Genomic DNA, 17,404 nt, shown 5'->3' on the forward strand with positions numbered 1-17,404 from the left:
TGGTCAAAAAGCTGCTTGGTTGAATAGACATTCTGACTTAGTGGTACCGAGCGTGTATTATACAATGGCAACCATTTGAGAAGGTTTCGTATCATAGAACTAATAGATGGCGGTTTTTGATCAACACTGAAAACGTGACATATCTGGAGTGAAGATGTGGCAGAAGGTTGCCGTGAACTGTGCAGCTTACTCGCAACATGGCAGTGTTGTGGAACGGCTTCGTGATTTCATTCATTACTCAGGGACGTGAGTAACGTATACATGTCTTTTGTGACGTCGACTCTTGTCCCCGATATCATAGCTACCGCCATGTTGGCCCATGACGGCCACGACAGCATCGACATCAACCACAGAGGCCTGTCCATGTCCACGTCAGTTACGGTGCTGATCACTTTGTCATCCTCAACGTCGATTACGTGGATTTCGTTTTTGGCTGTGTTCAGCAGAAAACATAAATGCAGACCACGGGACACACCAACCTCGTTCTGAGCAATGGGCATGTCTTCAAGAAGCTTGTTGTCATAGACGACCCTGAGACACAGCTGCTGCTGGTGGTCGGCGCAGGAGGCCACGTTGATGCTGAGACCATTTGGCTGGCTCCAGGCAGATTCGATGGGGGTTTCGGTGAGGGATGCTTCAAACAACATCTTGTTCTCCTGCAGCAGCATCTTCAACGTGTAGCTCAGCTTCATCTGGAACATAACACGTTGGTCATTTCCCAGCAGGAGGGGTCTGGATGCCATGACATGCCTCTCTGCTTGAACTCGACACCCGGTGTTCATTAGGGGGTGTTCTGGTCTGGCGTTGGTGATCACTGTTCCGGATGTCGTTACTGTCTTGCTGGCAGTGCTGGTGTCCCACTCTAGGTAAGGGCCTAAAATATAACCTCCAAATGGTAGGTGCATTGTCAGCATGTTCAACTTTCACTTACATGATTTAATTTAAACCAATTATATTCAGCTCGGGTGGCCCATTCGTTTAATGCGTCGGAACGTGCTGTGCATAGTTATCAAAAACCTATGATCGTGGGTTCGAATCCATGATCGTGGGTTCGAATCCCTGATTATGTTTCTTATTTTGTCAACACCATACTGTTGATAATAGTCTAAGACCTTCATGACTTCGGACTTTCCTCCTACATCAAGCCGTGTTATAACTTACATACTGTTCTAAAAGACTCACTCACTCACTCACTCACTCGATCTATGATGAATTGATTGTGTCCGATATCAGAGTAAGCCTTCTTGTGTTTTAAAGAGTGAATGTCAATTTCAACAGAAATCTCCACGGTGATTCAAATGAAATAGAACCAAGCCTTTATTTGAGGAATAACATTTTTAGCATGTTCAGTCTATACTGGTAATACTCACAACTGACTGTTTGGGGGGAACGCTCCGTCTCCAAGACGACAATCTTGTCTCCAAGGGAACCTGGACAAAGGAAATACGGAAGCTACATACACAGAAAACACATCTTATTCTATCTTAATAAAGAGCTACAAGAGAGATAAGAATTATCTTTATGATCATCATAATTTATCAATGAGACGGTCACATACATTGTGGACTTGTGGACTCGCGCATTAAGTCGGGAAACCTGTAGCCAATAGAGTCGCTTTAACAACACAGAAGTCCTACTTAAAAATATAAAGGTCAGTGTGGACGTCTCATACTTAGGGGTATGTAGGGGTGATAGGAGTGAGTGGGTGATTGGGGTAAGGGTGGGGGTCAGTGTGTGGGTGGCGGAGAGATTCGGATTCTTCAACATGATTGATTACGTGTTGACTTGAGAACGTTGGACGTTGCAAGCAATGCCAAACAATATTTTGTCTGGTCCAGACTCGATTATACACAGGCTGCCGTGATAAAGCTGGACTATTTTTGGCAGTGGCTTCAAGAGACGACTGACGGGATTGGGTAGTCAGGTTCGCTGACTTGGTCATGCAGGTCATCGTATCCCAAAATCGTAGGTCGATGCTCATGATGTCAATAACTGGATTGTCTGATCCAGACTCCATTATTTACAGACCTCCGTCCTGGAATATTGCTGAGTGCAGAATTAAACAACATCTGGCCAAGATGGCGACTTACATGTCTGTTCATTCCTCACGGTGGCGTGGCAGACAACCCCGGTATCTCCATCGTTCCCTGTCGAAAGTGGAAGGATAATGTTAACTCTGGGGAAACTGATCTGCAATATATATATAATTGCATAATGTTCTATTTCCGACTATGCTGCTGATGCTATGTCATTCAGAACATCACATATTGGACCGGGAACATCCTTGCAATAACAATTATTCTTTCACTTTTCATTTTCAATGACATACTATTTTTGTTACTACTATAACCAATATACTTTCCTATACAGCAATATTCTAGTACGATCGGTGATGCTAGGAACGTGGTTAAAGCGTTCACTCGCCATGCCCCCAAGGGAATTCCGTGTTAGAACAGGTCCACAGCAACCTGTGATGTTAGCAAGAGGTGACCATATGGGTTTTTGTTCAGACATTTGCGTGTCACCCACGGCGTGCATCTTTGCTAAATAACGATCACTAGATTTTCGGGACCTGACCCGATTATTTACAGAACGCTGTCCCATAGCTGAAATATTGCTTAGAGCGGCGCTGAACACCAAACAAACAAATGGCCACGTCGATGACCCACTATGATTACTATCATTGCTTCACTCTACCTCTATCACTTCTATGACTGCATCATTCCACCACTGCCACACCTCATGACTGAGATCATTGCTTCACTCTACCTCTATCACTTCTATGACTGCATCATTCCACCACTGCCACACCCCATGACTGAGATCATTGCTTCACTCTACCTCTATCACTTCTATGACTGCATCATTCCACCACTGCCACACCCCATGACTGAGATCATTGCTTCACTCTACCTCTATCACTTCTATGACTGCATCATTCCACCACTGCCACACCTCATGACTGAGATCATTGCTTCACTCTACCTCTATCACTTCTATGACTGCATCATTCCACCACTGCCACACCTCATGACTGAGATCATTGCTTCACTCTACCTCTATCACTTCTATGACTGCATCATTCAACCACTGCCACACCTCATGACTGAGATCATTGCTTCACTTTACCTCTATCACTTATATGACTGCATCATTCCACCACTGCCACACCCCATGACTGAGATCATTGCTTCACTCTACCTCTATCACTTCTATGACTGCATCATTCCACCACTGCCACACCTCATGACTGAGATCATTGCTTCACTCTACCTCTATCACTTCTATGACTGCATCATTCAACCACTGCCACACCTCATGACTGAGATCATTGCTTCACTTTACCTCTATCACTTCTATGACTGCATCATTCCACCACTGCCACACCTCATGACTGAGATCATTGCTTCACTCTACCACTACCACTACTATGACTGCATCATTCCACCACTGCCACACCTCATGACTGAGATCATTGCTTCACTCTACCTCTATCACTTATATGACTGCATCATTCCACCACTGCCACACCTCATGACTGAGATCATTGCTTCACTCTACCTCTATCACTTCTATGACTGCATCATTCCACCACTGCCACACATCATGACTGAGATCATTGCTTCACTCTACCACTACCACTACTATGACTGCATCATTCCACCACTGCCACACCCCATGACTGAGATCATTGCTTCACAGTTTTAATACAAGTCCGGTTCTAATTACTCTGGATAAAAGAATCACTGTGGAGTAATGCCCCTTGGGCGTGCCAGGATTCAAAAACCAATATCGCCATGTTAATGTTCCTAGATACGTCGCCTAGTGGTTAAAGCGTTCGCGCGTCACGCCGAAGACCCGGGTTCGATTCCCGACATAGGTACAATGTGTGAAGCCCATTTCTGGTGCCCCCCTTCATGATATTGCTGGAATATTGCTAAAAGCGGCGTAAAACCATACTCATTCACTCACTCACTTCTAGATACGTCAGCACCGTACCTGAACATGAGTACCGTACCGAGAACAAACTTCAAAGACCTGCATCAGCCCAGGCATCCCTCACACATCAAGCTGATACATCAGAACTGGGTCGCCATATGGTCGCAATGTGGCTGAAATAATGCCAATGCGACGTTAAATGTAAAAAAAAGTTAACCACTCATTATAAATGAAGTACTGAGTGTTCAAAGTGAATTTCAACCAGACCACACACTCTTCATCAATTACTGCTACCACCGGTATTACTGAAACTGCAAACAAGGATATATACATGAGTCCTCACCATCATACGCATCTGCAGCCTCTACGTGGATGTTGTTGTACATGACAGCATCAGGTACACCTTCGGGCTTGTCTGCTGGGAGGAAGGTAACAGTCCGGACTAGCCCTGTAGTCTTGATGAGGGACGATATGTGCTCAGCGTTTAAGGTGACGAAGCTGACACCTTTCCGGGTAAACTCCACATCTTCTGGATACTCGGCGAGAAGGTCCCAGATGTCAGAGGAGGAAAGGCTCTGTTTAACAAATGTTTCTCAAATTACTACGATAGAACATGCAATATTGACACCCTTTGTTTCAAACATCTTCCGGATACTTAGCCAGGTCTTGGTGACAGCGGAATAATAGCTTGTTTTTTCTAAGCACTTGCAGCATCGCGCGCACCCTCTTATCATTTCAGATACTGTGTAGACAGCTTGGTGCAAAAAACATACTGATTAATGGTGAGGTGAGGTGAAATGGGATTTAACGATTATTGCACTTATATAGCAAAGTGCATGTACGTGTGTGTGGCTGCTTGTACTAGTCCGGACTGATGCCGATTTATAGTGTTAGCTCACTGAGATACCATGCCTCAGTTTAACATGAATACCCCACTCAGACAAAGTATACTGACTCCGAGCCAACCAGTCCTTGTTTTAGCCCCTTAATGCCGAGCGCCAGACAGGGTAACAACAAGTACCATATTTTAACCTCTTTTGGTATGACGCGGCCGGGGATTGAACCCCGGACCTTCCGCTCTCCGGGCGGACGCTCTACCACTAGACCACGGAGGCGGTCCTACTGAGTAATGACATTGAATTTCGTATAATACTGATTTTAACATCGTATGTACTTCATCTTCTGTTAGGGCAAAACAAACACTGCGCGTGAAGCTGAGGAGGACCCCATAGCATCAAGCCCTATCATATAAGATAAGGTGTGTGTAAGATGTTTTCAGTTATCTTTCAGCATTATCTCTCATTTGTAAACGCAAAGCAACGAAACGCAAGATCTAACTGAAGCAGGCATCATAGCTGTAAGCGTGAGACGCCAAAGGACGAAACTTTTGATTGTATACTGAACCTCTCTCCACCTCTAGCATCCATTAACAAATACAATGAATCGAACCTTCCGACTTTTGTTGTTCTTGGTGACTTTCTTGATCCTCCCCTGCAGACCATTTCTTGACTCGATGACTCGTGTAAGAATGGTCTCCTCCTCATCAGCTCGTTCCTCCACCTGTGAGATCAACATGCTCTTCCTCTGCTGCATCTCTGTGGCCAGGTTATCAAAGTACATATTGATGTCCTCCGTCGCCCTCCTCCTTGACAGGGCAATGTTCTTCTGCAACTCCTGAAGCTCCTCCATCCGACTCCGCAGACACTCGTCCTTCTCCTTCAGCTGACTCAGGAGGTTCATAGACTGGACACTCAGGGTCCGAGACAGACTTCCAGGTCCGTTCATCCGGTGGTCCCTGATGTCCTCAAACATGATGACACTGTGGTCCTTCAGTAATTTGTTCTTTGAGTGGGTTCTCAAACAGGCCTGGCAAAGAAGAACGCTGCAGTGGCCACACTTAGCTATTGCTGTGTTGTTCAAGGGGCAGTAGGTACACGGTAGGTGATGACTTTTATTGACGTTCATCTGGGATAGCATTTTCAAGATGAGTTGTTCCACGGGGAGGGTCTGGACGCCTTTGTAGCCGCTGTGCTGTCGGTGGCACAGTGGGCACGTGAGACGCCCGTTGGAGTAGAGCGGCGCCAGGCATGGTTCACACACGGCTTCAACACAACACGGCATTCGACGGGGAACACGGTAGCTTTCGTCAAACGGCTTTGAGCAGACAGGGCAGGATGTGAGAACATCCTTCATGTCCGTTACTAGGGAGATCTCAGACATTGTGACCTGAAACACCGAAGGTTTCAGATATGATCAGGACTTTATTTCAGATAAGAATATGCATAAGCTTCCTTTAACAAGAGATTCCTTACGTGTGTCTATGCGGGTCAATGCGTGTCCATTCATACGTTGAGTGAGTATTGGTTTACGCAGCTTTTCGTAATATTCCAGCAATATCACGGCGGGGGACATCAGAAATGGGCTGCACACATTGTATCCATTTGGGGAATCGAACCCGGGTCTTTGGCTTGACAAGCGAACAGCTTCATAATCATAAGAAAACCATGGTAACTACAATTCTAACCTGGAACTAGGTGGAACGTTAATTCTAACCTGGAAATAGGTCGGACCAATAATTCTAACCTGGAACTAGGTGGAACGTAAATTCTAACCTGGAAATAGGTCGGACCAATAATACTAACCTGGAACTAGGTGGGACCTATAATTCTAACCTGGAACTAGGTGGGACCTATGATTCTAACCTGGAACTAGGTAGGACCTATAATTCTAACCTGGAACTAGGTAGGACCTATAATTCTAACCCGGAACTAGGTGGGACCAATAATTCTAACCTGGAACTAGGTCGGACCAATAATTCTAACCTGGAACTAGGTAGGACCTATAATTCTAACCCGGAACTAGGTGGGACCAATGATTCTAACCTGGAACAAGGTGGAACGTAAATTCTAACCTGGAACTAGGTGTGACCAATAATACTAATCTGGAACTAGGTGGGACCTATAATTCTAACTTGGAACTAGGTTGGACCAATAAGTCTAACCTGGAACTAGGTAGGACCTATAATTCTAACCCGGAACTAGGTGGGACCAATAATACTTACTCGGAACTAGGTGGAACGTAAATTCTAACCTAGAACTAGGTGGGAACAATAATACTAACTCGGAACTAGGTGGGACCTATAATTCTAACCCGGAACTAGGTGGGACCAATGATTCTAACCTGGAACAAGCTGGAACGTAATTTTTAACCTGGAACTAGGTGGGACCAATAATACTAATCTGGAACTAGGTGGAACGTATGATTCTAACCTGGAACTAGGTGGGACCTATAATTCTAACCTGGAACTAGGTGGGACCAATAATACTAACCTGGAACTAGGTGGGACCTATAATTCTAACCTGGAACTAGGTGGAACGTAAATTCTAACCTGGAAATAGGTCGGACCAATAATACTAACCCGGAACTAGGTGGAACGTATAATTCTAACCCGGAACTAGGTGGGACCAATCATTCTAACCTGGAACTAGGTGGAACGTATAATTCTAACCTGGAACTAGGTGGAACGTATAATTCTAACCTGGAACTAGGTGGAACGTAAATTCTAACCTGGAACTAGGTGGGACCAATAATTCTAACCTGGAACTAGTTGGGGCCTATAATTCTAACCCGGAACTAGGTGGGACCAATAATTCTAACCTGGAACTAGGTCGGACCAATAATTCTAACCTGGAACTAGGTGGGACCAATAATACTAACCTGGAACTAGTTGAAACCTATAATTCTAACCGGGAACTAGATGGGACCAATAATACTAACCCGGAAGTAGGTCGGACCAATAATTTTAACCCGGAACTAGGTGGGACCAATAATACTAACCTGGAACTAGCTGGGACCAATAATTCTAACCCGGAAATAGGTGGGACCAATAATACTAACTCGGAACTAGGTGGGACCAATAATTCTAACCTGGAACTAGGTGGGACCAATAATACTAACCTGGAACTAGGTGGAACGTAAATTCTAACCCGGAACTAGGTCGGACCAATAATACTAACCTGGAACTAGGTGGAACGTATAATTCTAACCTGGAACTAGGTGGGACCTATAATTCTAATCTGGAACCAGGTGGGGCCTATAATTCTAACTTGAAACTAGGTGGGACCTATGATTCTAACCCGGAACTAGGTGGGACCTATAATTCTAACTTGGAACTAGGTGGGACCTATAATTCTAACCCGGAACTAGGTGGGACCTATGATTCTAACCCGGAACTAGGTGGGACCTATAATTCTAACCTGGAACCAAACGGGGTTACTCAGCATCGTTCCAGCAGTTTTGCCCGCGAGCACCGGGATGGAGAAAAGAGAAACCAGTGAAGTTAGCACACTGAGTGAGTGAGTGAGTGAGTGAGTGAGTGAGTGAGTGAGTGAGTGAGTGATTTAACGTCACATCGGCAGTATTTCAGCCATATCGTGATGAGAAGTTGTACGTTTATAATACTAAATAAAAAGCTGTCAACGATGGACTGAACAATAACTAGAATATCACAGATTCGATTTAAAACTAATTGAGAATATAAAAAAGCAGTAAGTATTAGGGAACAACACGTAAAAATGGGCTAGAGATCGTCAATTACTGAAGGGTGATCACCATACTAGAGACCATGGGAAATTATAGTACCTTTGTTTCCTGCATGGACTCCTGCAGGATTTGTGAATACAATGACATGAAAACTACCGATCTTCACTTGATGTCAAGTGATAAATGTAATATCATAAGCAATTTGGCAATGTATATTTATAAGTCTCTGCAATTAAGGACAAAGCTGCTAGTGTAAATGTCAATTACAATAATGGCTGCCGTACAACTGCTGTGACATGGGCCTATGGCCTACGTAGCCTTGCTGAATAAATATAATTAAAAAAATAAAATAAAAAGCATTGGGTACTAGACACCTAATTTCCTTTGTATTCCCCGTTGGGGAACCTGCAGAATGTATAGCTAATGTTGCTAGTAATCACAGCCACATGCTATTTATTAAATGTGATAATAATTTGCATGAAACAAAATAGTTTGGGGGAGAAATAGCAAAACTATCAAGAAGCTTTTCCTATGATACTGAAGCGGTAACGCCCAATACAGGCGTTTTCATCCGCCTACAGCAAAACGCGTTATCTACAGGGCTCTCCTGACCCCAATCTCTGACATACTTACGATAGTTAAACAAACAGAAACGAAACATTCCACCAGATAAGCTATGCAGTTAACACGCCGTGAAAGAAACTGTGACAGAAAGCGCATTCGTTCAACACATTTCAATATACAGTAAACTACGGTTATAACGAACACGCTTATAACGAACTGACGGATATGAGGAACCTAATTTTTGGGTCCCGGACATTTGCTAGATACATACGGTACATATAATTATAACGAACTACGGTTATAACGCACTAAAGTTAGTAGCCCATTTGAGTTCGTTATAACCGTAGTCTACTGTATACGGTTCTTGGGAGTGCGGACTGGCAATGTTTCGAAGTGTGTAACTAGCGAAACACTTGTTTAGATAAAGTTTTGCGCGTATCCTTATTTACATTAATCCCTTCCAAAATAGGATGACCTTTCATTGTGTGTTACCACTATGTAACTGTTAAATTATGCAAGACGCGGTGCATATTGCTTGCTCTAACACATTTACATGACATGTTCAGGTGAATGAATACGCTAAATAGATGTTGGTAATAAGATATATTGTACCTATTGTCAATATCTGAATTGGTTGGTAACTACTAAACTGATAGAGGAAGTCCTTTAGCAAAAAAATGTAAAGTGGATGTATATCGAATTCATAAACTTATCACTTTGTTTACAGAATGAATGTACAATTCCGTAAACCGGAAAATGTGCTTTATAATATCAATAAAAGCGACAAAATCCCTTCCATATTCCTAAGACACCTCTGCTAAAAACAGAGTCGATTGTACGATTCCGCCCATATATCATGAGCATGTGTTTATCAATCACTTCCAATTAGTGATAACAATAAAACCTTTATTATCACGATGTTAGCATTGCAGTTGAAACGATAAAGACAGTTACACGAACCGTATCTATTAAATTACTGGCTAGGGATTAGTGCTAATTGTCAGAAAAAGAAGGGCAAATTATCCGGAATAAGCACCATGGTATCACAATGATCAGGAGATGCGTGAATGTTAATCCAATACATCATCCAATTAACGAAGGTAATGCAGAATACAACAGCAAGCGTATAACGACACATTGGCAGTGGATGGTTGAGATCCCATGTGCCAAAGACACACAGCACAAGAAATAGCTTTGTTGGAATTAAAATGCTGTGCAAGCACTGATGAGGAAATGAAACCAATATCTTGATTCAAAATGTGTCAGACGTTCGTGTGCAAACGGTTGACCTGGCAGGTATCTAATTATTTGTTGCGTCAAAATTACTTGTATAGCGGCCACACCCACAGAGAGCAACGTGTTCAAGGTCATCATGAACGTCAGTAATTTTCTCATGCCCGTACGTATTGAGAAAGTGGAGTTAGTTACCTTGTTTTCAATTACAGAATCCAATGCCGACTTCTAGGAGTAGGGCACACCCAAGTCTCGTATGTCTGAAATGTCCGAATTGGGATCATGAATACTACAGTATCTTCAACTGTTATCATCCGTCTGTCACGTGTCTGGGTAAGGTTGGCTGATATCTACATCACCTTGAGTAAAGTGACTAGCGTTCGGGTTGATAAGAAAGCAATGGCGATATGGTGTGTAACATGGTAATTAAACTATTCGCAAAGTGGTCATATCTGGACCACAACACAGACGCAACATGGAGTTAGAACAATCCGATGTAGGCAGTTATTAAAGGGGTATGGGAGTATCACTGCCCTTAAAGGGGTAGGAGTTTAACTAATTACCTAATGCGATCAAATATGTCCTCAGTCCCGAACAAGCACATACATAAACACACATATCATTTTTAGTGTTTTTAACAAAATCCGTAATGGTACTCTCTTGTCACTGGATTTTCTGGCCCATCCATCGCTTGATTGTCTGGTTTTTTTTACAGGCTGCGCCAGGCAATAGCTACTTACATTTTTATGCAAAGTGTTTGAATGGGTGCTATCGGTAGGGCAGGGCACGCTTACGCTTTTCGCGAACACCTGGTGTCATCACTGTGCCGGAACCCGGGATTGAACCGGGGGCCTTTAGATCTTCAGTCTAACGCTCTCCCAACTGAGCTATTCCGGCCGACGAGGAAGGCTGTCATTTGAAACGAGCACTAGTCTAGGCGAGGGCGAATTGGTTGGCATGGCACTGAACAGATACTATCGTTGTACAATTAATGCAACAGGGAGAAAAAGTTCAAAATGTCAGGGAAACATAAGGCATCTCTTCCGAAATGAAGTTAGCTAATGCATATTCTGATCTGAAATATTTTGCAGATGCTCTGTGAGATTGGTGACTTTTGACTTTTGACTTGGGGTAAACATATTCATAAAACTGACTTCCAAAAAGTGTGGTCAGCCGCCAGAGTCCTGCACTCTGTACCGGAACCAGGAATTGAACCGGGGGCCTTTAGATCTTCAGTCTAACGCTCTTTTTTTTTTTTTCTTGATAAAATTTATTCACGGGAACTAGTTACAGACGCAGACAGTGCTGACACTGCCACCACAAAAATAAAAAGGTTATCACAGAAGTAGGGTGGCAGTGTATAACATTCCGATTCTACAGACAGAAAATATGAGAAATAGTTTTTTACATTTGATTATCTAAACACGTCTTTACAAAAAAGAGGAATGTAGAATGAACATGCTCTTTACACGTTACACGCTACACGTTACATGTTTTTATTCTAGAGGAGGTTTGAGAACAATCTCATTTCCATCTAATGTGATAAATGTATTGGTCATTATATATCTTTGAATAAAGATATGTAATTGATTCATTTTGGAATAGTGAAACAACAAAAAGCTGAAATGACGCTTAATCAAAGATTTGAAAAAAGCTTTCATGTGAAATGAGATTGTTTCCTGACTCATAATAACTCTTCTTTTAAATACAGCAATGCGATATATTGACAATACAATGTTCATGAACGGTTTACATGACGACTTCTTTTCTGGCAGGAATCCAAACAGTAACCAGAGGTATAATTGTCCAAGACTAAACCCTGAATCTTGACAAACATCTGTCAACATGTCAATTATTAGAGACTGCAGGGAAGATAACTCTTGGCAGAAGATAAACAAATGTAAAATGTCTTCTGTTTCATTTTGACACACAGGACAAACATCAGTGTTTGACAATCCAATTTTGCACAGTTTATTATATGTAAAAATGATATTGTGAGCAATTTTAAAATCCATCTGTATAGAGTCTGTTGATTTATCTTTCTGCCACACATTCAGCCAAATATCTTTCCAATTAATGTCTAAAGCAATATTATTCCAAAAAGAAATAGCAACTGGCTTTTTGAAGTGTTTTTGTCTGAATATTTCATAGCAAAATTTAGTTGTAAAACCTTCAACTGATATGTCCTGTCCATCAATCGTACAGAAGATGTCTCCAGAGGGAAGGTTTTTGCCAACATCAGACAAAATGATATTTTTCCATTCTGATGGAAGCGCGTATAAAATGATTGCATAGCATTGTTGTATAGTGCTAATGTCCATTTCAGGTAAAGTATCATGTACAATGTCTACAATAATTTGTGAGGACATGAATTTTGGAATAACTTCAAAACAAATATGTTTAATACAAATAATTCCACTTGAAATAAACGATTGAAACATTAGAGTTTTTCCATTGAAAGTAATTAATGGATTTTTGAAGAGTGGTTGATTCATGATATCATCTACATTTTGAAGCAAGGGTCTTTTTCCACCAGTAATTTCATTCCATGCAGATAAAAGCTCAGCATAAAATGGGCTTATGTCTTGTAAATCACCCCTATTATGTTCAAGAGCTAAAACATGAATTCCCAAGTTCATTTTCAGAAGATGTGACATAAAATATAGCATTGTTTGTTTCCAAATACATTTAAGCTGGGAATTAGCAAAAGCCCTCAGCAACTTAAGTCTCAGTGCATACTTTTTAAAACACAACTTTGGTATATTCAGACCACCATCTAAACAAATACCAATACAGGTATCTGATGTTATTTTGGCAGTTTTATTGTGCCACAAGAATTTACTAAACATATGAGTAAATCTATGCTCAACCCATTGTGGGACAGGTAGTACAGTAAACGCATACCATAAGCGGGAACTCATAAGGATATTTATTACAACTGCTCTACCCTGTAGAGTAAGTTGTCTACGTAACCATGAATTTAACAATGTTTGAATTTTGTCCATTTTCTTTCTCCAATTCAACGTTTCACACATTGCTTTATCCTTGCCTAAATAAATGCCTAATATTTCAACACAATCTTTTTTGATTTTAACCGGGACGTTGATTGAACAGTCACGAAGGTTATTTTTACCCAACAACAAAACTTCTGATTTTTCGATGTTGATTTTTGCTCCCGTTCCTTCACAGTATGAGTTAACTGTGCTAAATGTTTCTTCGACGGAGTTGACATCTGAAACAGTGATTGAAGTGTCATCAGCATGTTGATATATCAAAGAATAAATGTCATTGTTGATACTTATTCCGTGGATTTCAGGATTGTTCTTAACTAGGAGATTAAGTGGCTCTGACACCAAAACGTACAGCATGGAGCTCATTGGATCTCCTTGACGAACACCACGAGTTAAAGGAAAATAAGGCGTCAAATGGCCATTGCATTTAACAGAACTATGTATATCAGTATAGAGAATTTTAATCCATGAAATGAAGAAATCTCCAAAATTAAATTTTCTGAGAATTTGAAATAAGTATTGATGTGAGACCCTGTCAAAAGCTTTCTCTTGATCTATTTTGATGAGATATGAATCATCATCATCACGATTATTTACAATGTCAATAACATCTCTTAGGGAGTGAAGGTTGTTAGCTATGTCTCTTCCTGGTACACAGCAAGATTGTTCAGGGGAGACAATTGAGGACATGACAGTTCGTAATCTTAATGACAACACTCTGGATATTAGTTTACAATCTACATTTATCAATGAAATAGGCCTGTAACATTTAATGTCTCTCTTGTCACCTTTCTTTTTATAAAATATACTAATTATACTCTTTTTCATGGTACGTGAAAGACTGTTTTCTTTGTGTACACAATCAACAACTTGTATGAAGAAGGGGCATAAATTGTTCCAAAACTTCAAATAAAACTCAACTGTTAGACCATCTGGGCCTGGTGATTTATTTTTTTTGCATACCTTTGAGTGCCACGGTGAGCTCATTCTGAGAAATATGTACTTCGCATGAATTCCTCTCATCCTCGGAAAGCTTGTCCTTGATATTATTAACAATGTCCTGTTGTTTTTCTAAATTACAGTGTTCAGCAGTGAATAAAGAGGAGTAAAATTGTTGAGCAGTATCCAAGATATCCTCTGTGTTGTTGACTATTGTACCATCTCCTCTGAATAATTCTTTGATCGAGTTAGCCTGCTGTTTTGTTTTTTCTAGATTTAAAAAGTATGAGGTATTTCTGTCGGACTCAAGTGTCCACTGTGCCTTTGACCTGAGAATGGCTCCTTTGCATTTGTTAATCTCGTATGTTTCCAGCTCATTTTCTATTGATTGTAGAACAGAAGATACATAGCCAGGAATGGAGGATATCTTATGATATTCTATTCTAAGCTTATTTTGAATGTTAAAATAATCAGCTTTTTCGTGATTGCTTTTTTTTAGATGCATAGTACCTGGAAAACTTTTTGAACTGATATTTTAAGTTATCCCACCATATCAATGGTTCAGCTTTAAGTAAAGGGCACCCTTTTGCCTCTTCTATTATTTCAGTGATCTTTTGATAGAATGTACAATCGTCAAGAAGCTGATTATTAAAAATCCATACACCAGGACCCCTTTCTATAGTAGAAAAGTCTAACCTTGATACAACAATATTGTGATCACTCACAGAGGAATATCTAATGTAACAGTTGATAATATTTGAAATAAGGTTTCTTGAAACAAATATCAGATCAATTCGAGATTGTTTAATAACTACTAATACAAACTGTATTCGAGAAAACTCTTTTTTGTCATAGTTCTTGTACCGCCATATATCAATTAGGTCGTTTTTGTGAAGAAAGGTGTTTAAAACATTACTACTTTGGATGTTAAACGTTGTGTTATTGAGACCTTTATCAAGTGAAGGATCAAGAATTTCATTAAAATCTCCAGCGCAAATTAAATGCTCATGATTAACCCATTTCCTTAAATTGTTGAAAAATAGTATTCTCTCTCTAGGATCGTTTGGGGCATACACATTTAATAAAATCACTGTTTTATCTTCAAGAGATAGAGACGCTTTTAGTAGTCTTCCATCATCGTCTTTTTCAAGCATGGCCACCTTTTGTTCAAAGTCAGAAGAGATCAAAAGAGCTACTCCTTTTCTATTGTTACCAACATTAGAGTATAAAATTGTTCCTGGCCATAAATATTTATATTTTTCAATGAATTCATCAGACCAAAAGGTCTCCTGCAAAAAGGCAATTTTGACATGGGAATTCGTTAGTAGAGAGAATACATTTTGCATTTTGGTGACATCACGGAGTCCATTCACATTCCATGACCATGTTGTGACAATTGCAAATATAGGTAAGAAATGTATGTACAAACACATTGTTAGTTTATACACCGTTCTCAGACACGCCAGATATTTCTCGTCGATCGTTAACCTTTTCTTCTTTCTTCTTCTTTTGTTCATCTTTTTTACTTTCTCTCAATTTATTTTTTAAGTCATTGTTCTGAAGTACACAGTCTGTGATCTTGGGTTGTAGTTTATTTCTTCTTCCTCTTTTCTCCGAAGATTTGTTCCATTTAGAAGGTGCTATATTTTCATGTCCATCTTGAGGGGAAGCGACGCGCACATACCTGGTACCATCAAAAATGCTAGTGCCTTTCAGGGTCCTGTGTTTAATATCACTTTTCAAAGTGATACCCCTTTTGATCAACATGTTTTCAATTTCCTCATCATCAATGTAGGGTGGAAGGTGTAGGAATGATACTACGACGCTTTCACAATGAAGTAACCTGAAGTTAATCGGTGTACCTCCTATGTTCAAGTCATCAGTTTCTGCAAGAATCCTTGCCTCGTTACTGTCTGGGACAGTGACATCATAGCATTCTGTTCCTTTTAGGACGCACGCCCATACATCGGACACATATTCCAATAGCGCACATGATAATACACTAGCACTAATCACTTTGTTGTTACCAACATTCACTTCAATAGTGCAATCTTTCAGATATTTTCTCTTCTGTTTGGTGTCCGCCATTTTGAACCCAGTGAGGGTGGGAGATTCAAAGACAAACAAAGTCAATAGGATGCACAAACGTGCATGCAAATGTTTAAGGTCTTCACACAACTACATATCAAAGTGTTGCCTACCTTGTTAGCGTAAATCTGGAATTCTACGGAACTTGTGAACGATTTAATCTGAGAATCTGTATTGCTCGATCGTCAGCACGTCCACACACCTCCGAAGCAAGGGAGGTAACCTCAGTCTAACGCTCTCCCAACTGAGCTATTCCGGCCGACGAGGAAGGCTGTCATTTGAAACGAGCACTAGGCTAGGCGAGGGCGAATTGGTTGGCATGGCACTGAACAGATACTATCGTTGTACAATTAATGCAACAGGGAGAAAAAGTTCAAAATGTCAGGGAAACATAAGGCATCTCTTCCGAAATGAAGTTAGCTAATGCATATTCTGATCTGAAATATTTTGCAGATGCTCTGTGAGATTGGTGACTTTTGACTTTTGACTTGGGGTAAACATATTCATAAAACTGACTTCCAAAAAGTGTGGTCAGCCGCCAGAGTCCTGCACTCTGTGCCGGAACCCGGGATTGAACCGGGGGCCTTTAGATCTTCAGTCTAACGCTCTCCCAACTGAGCTATTCCGGCCGACGAGGAAGGCTGTCATTTGAAACGAGCACTAGGCTAGGCGAGGGCGAATTGGTTGGCATGGCACTGAACAGATACTATCGTTGTACAATTAATGCAACAGGGAGAAAAAGTTCAAAATGTCAGGGAAACATAAGGCATCTCTTCCGAAATGAAGTTAGCTAATGCATATTCTGATCTGAAATATTTTGCAGATGCTCTGTGAGATTGGTGACTTTTGACTTTTGACTTGGGGTAAACATATTCATAAAACTGACTTCCAAAAAGTGTGGTCAGCCGCCAGAGTCCTGCACTCTGTGCCGGAACCCGGGATTGAACCGGGGGCCTTTAGATCTTCAGTCTAACGCTCTCCCAACTGAGCTATTCCGGCCGACGAGGAAGGCTGTCATTTGAAACGAGCACTAGGCTAGGCGAGGGCGAATTGGTTGGCATGGCACTGAACAGATACTATCGTTGTAC

The 17,404-nt window shown here is 41.1% G+C and overlaps 1 protein-coding gene and 3 non-coding genes across 4 annotated transcripts; all 4 read right to left on the minus strand.

The window, feature by feature from the left end:
- Window positions 1–225: 225 nt before the first annotated feature.
- On the minus strand, window positions 226–10,544 carry LOC139455454 (uncharacterized). Its single transcript, XM_071237005.1, has 6 exons — window positions 10,474–10,544; window positions 5,389–6,165; window positions 4,283–4,514; window positions 2,091–2,147; window positions 1,371–1,430; window positions 226–874 (listed from the first exon to the last, which is right to left on the minus strand). Exons 2-6 carry the CDS (start codon window positions 6,157–6,159, stop codon window positions 228–230), a joined length of 1,767 nt encoding a protein of 588 aa, XP_071093106.1. The 5' UTR covers window positions 6,160–6,165; window positions 10,474–10,544; the 3' UTR covers window positions 226–227.
- A 558-nt stretch (window positions 10,545–11,102) lies between these two features.
- Trnaf-gaa (transfer RNA phenylalanine (anticodon GAA)) lies at window positions 11,103–11,175 on the minus strand. The gene has a single exon. It is a non-coding gene; the product is annotated as a tRNA-Phe (tRNA).
- A 5,697-nt stretch (window positions 11,176–16,872) lies between these two features.
- Window positions 16,873–16,945, minus strand: Trnaf-gaa (transfer RNA phenylalanine (anticodon GAA)). Its single transcript has one exon. It is a non-coding gene; the product is annotated as a tRNA-Phe (tRNA).
- Window positions 16,946–17,242: 297 nt separating this feature from the next.
- Window positions 17,243–17,315, minus strand: Trnaf-gaa (transfer RNA phenylalanine (anticodon GAA)). The gene has a single exon. It is a non-coding gene; the product is annotated as a tRNA-Phe (tRNA).
- Between the last annotated feature and the right edge of the window lie 89 nt (window positions 17,316–17,404).

This window comes from Haliotis cracherodii, unplaced genomic scaffold (assembly GCF_022045235.1).
Source record: "Haliotis cracherodii isolate W230 unplaced genomic scaffold, xgHalCrac1.p SCAF_11, whole genome shotgun sequence".
Lineage (NCBI taxonomy): Eukaryota > Metazoa > Mollusca > Gastropoda > Lepetellida > Haliotidae > Haliotis > Haliotis cracherodii.